Genomic DNA, 12,895 nt, shown 5'->3' with positions numbered 1-12,895 from the left:
GCTGCAGTTTTGGTCCCGGGAGGGTGGTGGTGGGGGGGAAGTAAGTCCGCAACTCACTCTTTTCACTTAGATTTCGATATAAGTCAGCTCCTTGGATTTTTTTTTTTCCCTTTTTAAAATAACACATCCATCCAAAACACTCGGCCTCCTTGCTTCTTCCACCAAATGGGTTTAATATGAAATGAGTAACAGTCCTTTATCTCATTATCTGCATGTGCAGTTTGAAGTTGTCATTACCGCATATTTAATCAGTCAAAATTTTCAATGCCTAATCTCCTTTTTACTGTCAAAATCTTCAAAAACATAAATTCCAAGCAGTCTCAAGAATCAGAAAGGTTAGTTGGGAAACAAGTGCAAATCAAGTGCATTGTTTCATTGCAACATTATCTTATGTCATTAGTTGGCAGCAGCCATAAAGTTCTGGACCACTTCCAATATTTACTTCTATACACTGAGTAGAAGCTGACACATCTAACCCCCCCTCACCACCACTTTGTTTATCTTCCAGCTAGTTTACGCAGATTCAGATTAGAATAAGGATTTTAAAACCCTAAACGAATCAACTGGAATTATTCTGGTTTGCCACCATATATCTGAAGGAAGAGTATGAGAGCGCCGTACGGGGTTTGTAGAGCTAATCCTGCAGCAATGTGGTTTAACATGATGCATTTTACAGCAGGGTGGTCTGTGACAAAGGTTCAATACAGAATTTTGACAAGCTAGTCACATTCAGTAACTTTTTCTCATCCTTAAGGAATGTTTATTGGCCAATATTTTTTTTAATTATTAACTTAAGAAAGGCTTAGTACTCAAAAACAAACAAATTTGAAATGAAAACAACAAAAACAAAACATGGTGTACCCTAAACCCAACCAAACAGGCTACCAGCTGAGGGCAATCCCCAGGAAATGAGGAAAAAGGACCCCTGCCACAGCATCCCACCAGAGCATCCCGTCCTCTCCCTGCCAGGCTCGGGGTGCCCAGAGAGCTGCAGGAGCTCCCTGCCACACACAGCTTCAGAGAGCGGATTTACTGCCGAAATGTATGGACATGCATGTAACAGAGGACTGTGCCCAACTCTGGAACTCTTGCCAGTTATGGGAAGTGACACCTGCAACAGTCCAGAAGTGCACATCCCTTGACCGATGGGCCAGAACTGGTGACGTGTGTTTATTTTCTACTAAATAATAAAAAAAACACACACACACACAAAAAAAACCCAAAACCACACACACAAAAAACCTGAGAATGGACCTTGATCCTTAGCAATGGCAAGCATATTACTATATTGTCTTCAGATGAGACTCTTCAATTTTTCTGGAAAATTTTCACATATCCCAGGGTCAACACCTGCGCAAGGTTTTTGTTGTTTTGGGGTTTTTAATTTATCCAAATGAGTTGGGAAATTAACAAAGCTAGATCTAGCAAAATAGATCTGAAGACACCATTAGGGAAGAGCTCCCTAACTGCTCTAACATACTGCACTCTCTAGCACAAATCTAATTTAGTTTAAAATAATGAAGCTGACAGCTAAGATAGTCTGCCTGGAAACAGTGCAAATTTCCCACCCACCTTCATTTGCAAGGTCCCTGGCACTCCAGTCTTCAAAAGCGCTGAAGTGCATGACAGGTTTCTAGAGACAAGCCTTCAGCAATGCTAAAAGTGAGATCTCCGACCTTTTAGAGCGGCTCATATTTGAACTCAAGCCTCCTGAGGGAAAATAAAGGTTGCTGTCTTGATGCCCTGACCTTAAGGCACACTTCCAGAAGCAATCGCTTTCCCGCTCCTAGTCTGCAGGCAGTGACATGAAAGTCAACCAGGTCCCATCTCCAGCCTTGCTTCAGTCAGACAAGAGGCCATGTTTGAATGGGAATGGGGCGAACCACCCACAAAAGAGCCCCACTCGCTTACCTGCAGCAGTACTAACGAAGAGCTAAAGATACAAACACCATTGATTTTTCAAGGTGAGACACTGCCAGAGTAAACCAGCGCCTGCCAGTTGTGAAACCGGGTTTCCAAAGGGCTCGGAGAGCACAGGTCTTGGTAAGGACATGCCGGGTGACGCATTCACACAGGTACACGATGCGGCTGCCTTGCGCAAGCTTGCGGGGATGCACGGGCGCAGGCAGCGGCCTGCCACGGCAGTGCCACACGCCTGATGGCGCAGGCGCTTCAGTCCGTTCTCATACCAGCAAAACTCAGCAGCTGCCCTTTTTCCTAGATGTCATGAATCTGACATCAAGAAGCAAAGCACAACTTAAAAATTAACTGAGCAGAACGCCGCTTTGCCTAAAGAGCTGCACCAATCTCCTTAGGGGACTCCCAAGCCAGGACCGGGACAGTTTCCATGCACCCTCCATCCCAACCCTTCGAGGCAGGTACAGAAGAAGAGCTCGCAAACAAAAGACACGAAGTACTGTAGCGACGGGTTTCACAGGACTGCGCTATCATGTTAGCGCAACACGGTATTCAGAAAGCCACTGCCAAAAATGCTAGCAAGACTCTATAGTTCAGCAGCTGGGACAGCCAAAATCCCAGTCAGGACAAACATAGCTACTTATTTCCCAATTCTGACCTGTGATTAAAAACTCTCAGACCACTGAGAGATTACACTGCCCAAAATAAACCTCTAAAATACTTGCTTATTTTGTAGACTTAAGACTAGATATGAACCTGAAATGGTCATACACAGAAATGGAACTAAGATATTCTCCCAAATCCAAAAGAATCAGAACACATCATTAAAGATAAGATTTTAACCTCTTTTTTCAAAAAAACTGCTAGGGCATTGGCTTATACAAGTAATCTATTTTAGAAACTTCGAATAGCACCTCTTAAAAGCAGACAAGGAACAAAGAGGAAAACAGAAAAAAAGATTCATGTGTCCAGTCCAAATTTTAGCCTAAAAGCCCATTCAAAAAGTTGTTTCACCTCCAGACACAAGTAGACAGTATTGTTTAGAAGAAAGAATGGAAATGAGTGAAGTGATATAAAAATTGTCAGAAACATTCAGCAATTAGTCTGAAATTTGCTTTTTAACCTCAGGGCTGTAATCTTTGATCTATTATTAATTATCACTAACCACAATCAGCAGCATACCCATGCATCTGAAGAGAGCATGCAAGTTCTTATAAGCCATTTTACATATTATCCACAAATACTGGATTCTGTTTCTGCTCACATGTTCCAACCAAAGTTTACTTTTTTCTTTTTAAAGAAATGCCTTAATATATATTAACCCTAAGTTACCCCACCTCCAAATATTAAATTTAAGCTATCATTTTTTTCATGAAGCAAATAAGCTGTTTACAGATTGCAGATTTATAGAAATTTAATTTGGCAACCCACTAAGAACACATTCTAATGTAATTGCAGGAGCTTAATTCACAGTTTAAGATAAAGAAATAAAATTTAACTTCAGCTTATTCTCATGTGGCCTGTCAACAATCTGGGAACTTCTGCTATAATACAGTTCAGTAAAGAAACGGTGTCTTGCAAAACTCACATACTGAATATACACAACCAATATTACTGATCCTTTTAAGAGTCCAGAATCATCAGCAGCATGGTTTTGGGGGTTTTTTTGGGGGGGTGTGAAGGGTGGGTGGGGAGGGTTTTCTGGGAGTTCAGGGGCAGGGTGTTTTGGGTTTTTTTCTTTTAAAGCCTTCAGCATTGATTTCAGTAAAGCAAAGACAGACAGCCACCCAGATCACATCCTTTCAGAAAACACACTGTTAAGCTCTGGTAAACCATGTTATTAAACCTCAGTTGAAAACAAGCAAACAAGGTCAAAGCTTCCCATTTAAAGAAACAGTTTATTTGAAAACTTTGTCCTGAAAGTAAGTCAGCTCTTAAGGTTTTGTAAAACTCTGGGGTTCCTGAAAAGAAGGATGCATATTACTAAGGATGCACATGTACCCTGCTTCCAAGAGTGAGAAGGGAGTGCCTCTTCCTGAGCACGTGCACAGCCCGGCACAGAGCCAAGAGCTGCTCTTGCCAGTAGTGGTACCGGAGCAGGCCCCATTGGGAGCTGCTGGCATGGATAAACAGGGCCTTCCTGACCTATGCTCCCTTCCCCTGTGGAGTAAATCAGAAAAATATGCCTTCCTCCAAGGTCAGCCTGTCTCCTCCAGCAATAAAACCAACGTGGCTCCAGCAGGAGAGGGCTTTCATGAGGACCCAACAGTGACCTTCCACTGCAGCTTGCACTAGTAGGGCAGCAAGCAGTCAAATCATGCCACGGTCTATTTAGGGTGCATTCAAACGTGCCCAGTAATGCTGCAAGGACTCAGACAATTGCACACAATGGAAATACTCCTCATTTTTTTTTCTCCACTGATCTCTCTCACTCAAAGGAGACCACCGCTGAAGTAAAGAAATTCATATGCTGAGCACCAAGCACTGTGTAGCAACCAGCTGCATGTGAAAACTGATAGAAGTACTAAACTTAGACATATTTAATACCTGTTTTTCACACACTCTTTAGTTTCCTTGTTGGACCTTTTTTACCACTCTTACACAGCCATATTGTAAGACACATTCACCAGAGAAAAGGTTATGATACTATATTCATCCTAAACTGTGGTGTTTTTTGACCTCTGAGAGCTTAAATCTGAAATCACAGCATTCCACTGTTCTCCAAGAAGTTTTGGTTGAAATCAGCCATTATTAATTCCAGCTTCTACAACTGTCTGAAGATGTAATATATACAGTTAAAAAAACAGAAACTGCCTTTTAAAAACACACCCTGAAAATACAAATGATGATATTATGGCTCAACAACACATTATCTTCTAGCAGAAACACACACTTGGGATGTTTCAGAGGTTCCTTTACTTTTCCATCCCTTCAGTTTGTTCTCACGCTCACATTGCACAACGTTCCCCACCAAGTTGCACTGTCCCTGTTGGTTTTTAGAACTTCAGGGTGAACTGGACCAGGAACCTGACCTGGCTCTCTCATACAACATGCTCAAAGCACAAAACCAGAGTCAGACCAGACAAGGCATGGCCCAACAGTATATTTTGCCACTGCAAACAGCATATTCTCAGCTACAAACGACACCCAACAGTAACCTCTGCTCGAGCCTGGGTTCAGCAAAGCACCAATGCATGTCTAGAAATCTGAGTCAGCTGGGCAGAGCACTTCACAGCAGGTTTACATTCCATTAATGCTAAGTGTTGGTTGAGTAAGGACAGGTTATTGAATCACAACTTAACAATTTACTCCCTCTGCAGACAATACGAGTACTGCACGAGTATTGATACCACTGCAGCAATCCCTATGCATGCTTACCTGCATAACTGCAGTGCATATCCCGTAAAATAGGATAGGAACATTTTTATACAGTACATATACCAGATATCAGTCTCTTCCAGTCCTCATTAAAGTGGACTGATCCATACCGTTGGAATATGGATAATCAAAATTTCTTCTGTTTGCTGAAATCTGCGCACGAAGGTGATCCCACCTTCCCCTTTTTCAGAAAACGGTCAAAAGAAGATATGATAGTGAGATTCTATATCACCAAAAATGATACAAAAGCTAGGAAACAATTATGGCAAAATTATTTCCAACAGCCAAGTATTGCAAAGTTCAGCAGTAGGAACGTTTTAGTAATACATGTCATTTATACACACACAAAGAATCAAACAGCCCCTAGATACTGGCATATGGATTGACAACGGAGCTCTTAATGCCCCAGATTTGGAAGATCCACCCATTTATGGAGCACAATTTTCGAGCAATGTGGACTTCTCCCTCCCACAACAGGAGTCAATTGATGTGTATAATTTTATGGGAAAAGAAGATATCATTAGCGGTCACATTTTCAGAAGATACTTTATACCAATTTTGAACTCCTGAAGAAAAAGAGCAAACCAAAAAAGAGCACCCTCAACAACATAACAGCAAAGAAAGCTGTAGAAAGTACGAAGCTTTTCAATGCATGCTGATACACTAAGGAGGACCTTCAGACCTCCTGGCCTGACATATTAATACAGACTCCTACATTCTTTGTTAGGAAATAAAGAAATAAAGACATACGTATGTAGAGGTCCCTGTTGTATCAGGATTATACCCAGAGCTGTTAAAGATGACTCAAAATTATACAAGAACCTAAAAATCAAGTATAACTTTTCAAACTGAAAAAAAAAAAGGTACAGATTTAAAGGCTACAGCCTACAACATGAGAGAATCATTGCTGAAAAAAGTCTGCACGGTAAATTTGTGGGAAGCTAAAGGGGAAAACAGTCCTGCCAAGCATGGAGAATATTTTAACAGCTCGGTCTTTTTCCCATAAAGTCCGTCAGCAAGCAAACAGAGGTCAAGGCCATTCATAAATTCTAAAAATAATATTTACCAGACCTTTATCTCTCTGGAAGGTATAATTCTGATAAGTGACTATTCTAGATAATATTTAACATCAAAGTTTATTTACAAAAATTCTTGCAATAGCCTGAAATCAGATTTTAACCAGAATCACCCATTCAAGTCAGCAAAGGTCACATGTAAATGAAGATCATGCTGTTGGGTTGGTTTTTTCGGGTTGGGTTGGGTTGAGTGGGGGGGTTTGGGGCTGCCGCAAGTAGGGTCTATTAAAAAAAAAAAAACCCCGCTGATCCATGTGAATGGCTTAGAAACAGACAGGTATAAGAAGTCCCTAAAATATTGTCAATGTTTGATCAAAGATTTGACCATATACCCTAAGAAGTCAATGACAGTCTTTCACCTGCTTTTACCAGACATAAATTAGGCTCTAAAATACCACTAAACACTGTTTTGAAGAGAAACCTCCTTGTCTGAATGACTACAATTGAAACAGAATTATTGATAAATGTATGCAACTTATGTTAAAATAGTAAACTTTCTTCTTAATAATATCACATCCAACTTTGCGAATTCATCCCACACTGGATTACACCAATGAAAAGCCATGAAGAAACTATGGTAAGAGTATCAGTCCAGTTGTTTCCACCACAACTGTTGAGAAAAGCAAGTATGTATGTGTACATACATGAATTAACATGGAAATCAGAGGGAAAAGACACATTTGCAGAAGAAGCTTTAGGTAAGAGCTAACACAGCAGAAAGGTCACCCTCCTCAATTTTTTTACTGTTCTTTCAAGCAACCATGACATTTTCCTAGGCCATTTTGAAAATTGCATAATTGGCATGATCATGAGGCTCAGGCTAGTACCCTGATTCAGATGAGCAATCACCTTAAAGTGAAATCTTATCTCATTTCTTAGTGTAGGTTTTCATCAGTGACATCACAAAATCACACACACCTTCATTTTTAAGCCCACTTTCCCATTATTTAGTTTAGAAGCCATTATTTTTTAGAAATGTCAGTCATGGAGGGGCGATCTATACACACAGACAGACAGGTATGATTCACCCTCTATTAAAAATTAAACATGTAAAAAGCCTTCAAAGACAAAGACATGTTCTTCACGCATATTACCAGAGAAAAAAATATTTAAACGGGAATAAGGGAACTTGGTTTTGCTTAAGAGGCTCTCGCTCCCCAAACACTACAAGTTGCAGTGTTAGAAAGAAAATTACCACCAACTAACTTAAAAAGAACGATAGCTGTGGATGTCTAATAAAAATAACTGAAGGCGAAAGAGAGAAATGTTCTAGTTGACAGTGGGTACTTGGCATAGTCAATAAGGTAGCAAGGCATTTTAAATGCCTAAACTATGATTATTAGACACTATCAACAAGTATGACTCCAGAAAGGTGATATTCTAATAGGAAACAAAAAATAATTTTTTTACAGTAATATTCTAAAGATTCATTCTCGATGTGAAAAGTCTTCACTCCTGGTCACCCACTCCTCTTCACCATGTAACCTGGAAGTCAGAAGCACTCTAAAAAGGGTACAATATTGAGGTTCAGAAAAAATAGCTGACAAAACAAGATATATTCAGTGCTGGTCATCTATTGGCTTTAGAGAACCACGAAGCCTTTTTATTCCCTTCACCTCAGTCTTTATTTATGGTAAATTATTTTGCAGGATAAGTATACCTGGAAAAAGATGAAGACTTAGAATACCAGAGACTTTATATCATAGACCTTGAAGGGTTAATCACACGCTGCAGAAGTTTGCGAAATGTACAACACCTGATACAGTTGACATGTCACAAAAAAAAAAAAAGTAACAAGGATCTGGTCTGGCTGCAGAGTCCAGAGGTGCAATGCTGCAGTTCTGATGACATGAAAGAAGAGACACATTGCAATCCCCATACCTTGCTGACATGGGACAGCTGAAACCCACCTTGGGATATCAGGTCTGACATGGTTTTTAAACTATGTGTGTTTTATTACAACACTTTGGACCACAAACAAACTCACACGATTTCCTCTGTTCTAGTTGGAGCATGGCACAGAAAGGAAGAGAAAGGTAAAGATCAATTTGAGGTTCATTAGCAAGAGTGAGCTTTTACATATGTGGCATCCTATGTTGAGTCTTTATGACTTGTCTCATCAGCAGACAAATATCTGAGCACCTACAAATTCAAACCTGTACTGCTAAAGGGACCTCTACATTAATTTACCTTGAAACTTGTAAGAGCTTTACACAGGTCCCCAGCTGCACCTGTTAGCATAAAGCCATTGCCAAGCACATCAAGAGCAACATTAAGTTAAATAATGGGGCAGAGTTAGAGATTTGAAATGACAACACACATCCTAATCTGAACTACAGATCAGGATGCCTGAAGTGTTGCAACCCTGCAGACCTCCATCACCTGAAGAGAATTCCACATGTGCAGTAATAGCTCTGAGCACTAAAAACGTCAGGATTTCAATCCCACAAAGTAACAGCTACAGTCACCTGCTGAGATACCAGCTCAGACAACAAAGACAGAAAAGGTATATCAAGTCTGTGTCATCATCAAGCCTGATGACACTGATTATCCATTTACTGGTCTAGAGGTAAATAGATGAGAAGACCTGCCATGGACAAATGTCAGATCAGAAGACTCCTTCAAAAGCCTTATGAGAAACTGTCATTCAAGACACAACTACTGATGACAGCTATGCTCCTACCAGCTCTTCCCTGTTTACTGTACCTGTTCCTGCAATGGATGACAACCTTGACCCAGCACAAGCAGCAGTTACTCACACAAGAGCTCTCGCGGCTGGCAGGAGCTACTTGCCCAAGTAACAGTGCTCAAACACAAAGGCAGTAAATATTGGATCTTTATTTGCAGGCATCACATCAGTCTTCCAGTGAACTTTTCTCACTATATAAATAATGCAATTTATGAAAATTTCATCAGGTAAAATAATGAGGAAACAGTAACTTCATCTTCCTTGATCCAAGAAAGCACATTTGCGCCAAGCTGGGATGATTACAAATATCCAGCTACGTGCAAAGTTCAGCACAAAGGTGGAGCACAGCCCTTTCAAGTTGAGGAAGATCTATTAAAAATTGCATTCTTTAGAGACCATATTTGAAGTGGCCAAAGGAAAAGTGAAGTATGGCTTGCAGAACAAGGAGACTGTAGAGGTACTGGACAGATCTGAGAACACCATGGAAATATTTAAAATCTTTTTTTTTCCTCCTGGGTGGAGAGGCTTTTTTCCCTCCTCAAAAGCACTATTATTTTAGACAGTACGTTTTTCACCACAACACTATTTTTTCAGAAATATTTATCAACATAGAAATATGGAAACCACTACGCATCCTCTTCACCCCACTCCAGGAATAAGGCAGACGTTTTCACCAAGAGCAGCTGTATATCTCGTGATTGGAGGGGGGAAAAAATATAACTCTTACTGCCTATTTTGCTGAGCTTTAGCACAAGCCTTTGGTGAGCTATATAACTATTCTAACCCAGTCATGCTATCATATGCGCTTAATAACTTGTAATATTGACTATGAAACTAGATAGTTTATGAAAGTAAGAATCCTTTATGAGATACGAGAACACCTGTTTGCTGAAGTACACGCTTCCATGAATCCGCCAAGAAACACAAATTCAAATGACACGAGTATTTCTTTCACCAAAAGTGAGGGGATCAGTTTATCCATTTATCCCTTTCAAATGCGTCAAGATTTAACAGCCCTCCTCCTTCTGGAGGCATTTTTCTATATATACAAACCAAATGTTCCTACAGTTAAAATACAGAAATAATATGTTGTCACAGGCTTGTAAGGTTTAGTTTTTAAATTTAACCAGTTAAAGTCTGGTGCAAACTTCTAACCATGCATCTTTACAAAAATGGATTCCCGACACTATTGTTTTCTTATCCCCATCTCAACATTTCATCCGAGGTACAACACATTCAAGCACCAGCTAAGAAAGAATAACCATTATAGGACACACGAGAGCAATTTTACTAAGCTCTCATTATGGAAAAACCAACATTTATAGTAGTAACAGCTCATAAACATACTAAAGCTACACTTTCAAATCTAATAACAATAGAATATAATATGTTCTTTTTAAATATTAAAGCCAGCACTTCATTTTTATTAAAGGCAGAGTAAAATACAGCAACAAACCAGCAAATCTAATGATAAGAATTGAAATGCAAACAAAGAATTATGCATTGCTTGAGAAATACCGCCCCAGTCCCCATTTTAATTCATGCCTTGTTTGTTTAATGCAGGGGAAGAATTAAAAAAAAAAAAGACAAAAAAGCGCAGTAATTTGTCTGCTCACCTGGACACGTTTTCTGGAATGTACTCTAGAACTGGATACCCATCACTTCTTCTGGATGCCAACTCCGAATGTGACTTCCACGTCTCCACTAGCGTGCTGACGGGAGGGAACGAGCTCAAGTGCTGAAACGCCTGCTCTCGAGCAACCGGCCGAGACAAAGATATCGTGCCTTGGGCACCGATCCTGTAGTGAAATGACTGTCCACCTGAATTTACACCCACAATGGCAGAGGATGGTATACTGTTTTCTTGGTAGTAGCTGCCATCATCAGGCTCCTGCTTAATTCCCACAGGTAGGCCTGGATTTGGAAAACTGCTACCTTCACAACTTCCATCAAATGAAGAAACAGGTGGTCCTAAAATCCCAGAAAGAGAGTAATAGTCTTTGTCATCCATAAAAGAAAAATATGAGCCATCTGTAAATGGGAAAGGATTTACTGTTTGATTCCCTTTATAAGAGGCACCAGAACAAGGATGCTTGGCTGACTCTTGCTTCACTGGTACTGAAAAGGGGGAATCAGAGTTTATTTTGCCGCTATCACCAATGCATGCACTGCCGAACGAACCGTCTGGCTCAGGTTTTATGAACTGAACAAGGTTCACCTGACTGTTGTTGGAGATGGCATTGTCCATTTCCTCCATCTTGGGAAACGTGAGTTCTTGAGCACCCTTGTCTTCCTTTTCTGGGCTGGGAACAGTATCTTGGCTTCTGCTAGGTCCCGCTGGCGTGCTGGAAGCCGGGAATCCTAGGGAGTTGTTTACAGGGCTACAGATGGATGATCCCACAGTGCTAACCGCTGGACTAGAACGAGTGGACTTATTATTGCCATTGGAAGGGCTGGCAATGGAGCCTCTCGAGTTCAGGTTCGCGGGACTGGACACAGAAGATCGCATAGTGATATTATTGGGACTCGAGACGGGAGATTTCACGCTGCAATGACTGGGAGGACTAGAAATTGGTGATTTCATGCTACTTACAGGGCTAGAAAGCGGAGACCCGACATTGCTAACATGTGCAGGACTGTGCAACATAGACCCCCGGTTTTCAACGTTTGGCGAGCGTGACAAAGGGGTTCCCTGGCTGATGGGGCTGTGCACAGCAAAGTTCCCAAAGGTAGCAGTAGTTGAGGACACAGAGTTAACTCCAGCAGGACTACACACCGAGGAAGCCATGTTCTGAGGGCTGCAGCCCGAAGGGCTTTTCTCTTGACACATGATAGGGTTTTTGACAATAGCGTGCATGGCACTACCGTTCACAGCGCTCCCAGAGTCCGATATCAAAGACCTCAAGGGCCTGCTGGCGCTGTGGAGGGGAGAAGAGCAATGGCCGTTCTCCTTGTAGAGCTTCACCAGCTGCTCCACGTTCTGGTAGATCTTTCCCGGGCTCCCCTGGTTCTGCTGATCGTAGGGGTAATCGGCATCTCTTATCGAATCCATATATAAACCCATGGATTCAGCCACTGTTGCTGACAGCTCCTTTGACTCCGTTTCAGTTTTGATTTCAGAGGACAAAAGACCAGGCTGACTGCTGTCTTGCTGCAGGCAGGAGAGTAGCTCAGGTTTTTCTTTGTTGTTTCCTTGAGCGCTGCTGTTGGCAAAAGCACCGGCAGCACAGCTTACGTTTACAATCTCCATATAGTTACTGTCATCAGTCTGCTCTCCAGCACCTATAGAAGGATACTCCACAGACTGAGAAACTTGACCCCACCGTCTCTCCATATCTAAGCCTTCTGGGTAGCTGTGGTATCCTTTTGTCTCCATAACTAGCAAAGACATACACAAAAAAGTAAAATTAATAAATGACAGGACAGTGCGACTTCCTAAGGAAATTTCCTAATTTCCTACGGAAAGAAGGCATATCCGCTCACTCTGTCTATCCACCTTTCTGCCTGCCAGTCCCATTTCCCTGCCCCATCCATCATCTCTCAACCACGTGTCTAATTTCAAAGAGAAGAACAAGGTCTCACGGATATGATAGCCCTATGGGTTCCAAGAGAAAACCTCGCAGCAGCTAAAAAAGACCCAAGTTATTGCTCCCTGCCCCAAAAGGAACGGCTCGGCACAGCCAGCACAACAGCCGCCCACCCTCGCTGGCTGCAGGCCGTGGCCAGTGCCAGCAGCACTGTGGGCTGCCCCTCACCCAGGGGCCTGCGAGGAAGAAAGGGAAGGGGGGCAGCACGGAAGGAAGGGAGCCAGGGAGGTCCTGAAAGGAGGACACGT

At 41.7% G+C, this 12,895-nt stretch overlaps 1 protein-coding gene across 5 annotated transcripts in view; it reads right to left on the bottom strand.

The window, feature by feature from the left end:
* NR3C2 (nuclear receptor subfamily 3 group C member 2) overlaps nt 1-12,895 on the bottom strand; it is a 215,095-nt gene that overhangs the window by 197,399 nt on the left and 4,801 nt on the right. For 4 of the 5 annotated variants that reach the window (XM_075090423.1, XM_075090425.1, XM_075090424.1 and 1 more), the window contains exon 2: nt 10,677-12,438. In XM_075090423.1, the coding sequence (XP_074946524.1) occupies nt 10,677-12,436 (1,760 nt within the window). In that variant the 5' untranslated portion in view covers nt 12,437-12,438. Of the gene's footprint in view, nt 1-10,676; nt 12,452-12,895 lie in introns of those variants that run through there. The other variant, XM_075090422.1, reaches the window with a different exon arrangement.

The sequence above is a fragment of the Phalacrocorax aristotelis genome, chromosome 4, assembly GCF_949628215.1.
Source record: "Phalacrocorax aristotelis chromosome 4, bGulAri2.1, whole genome shotgun sequence".
Classification (NCBI taxonomy): Eukaryota; Metazoa; Chordata; class Aves; order Suliformes; family Phalacrocoracidae; genus Phalacrocorax; species Phalacrocorax aristotelis.
Note: the sequence above shows the minus strand (reverse complement) of the source record. Positions and strands in the feature narration are given on the sequence as shown.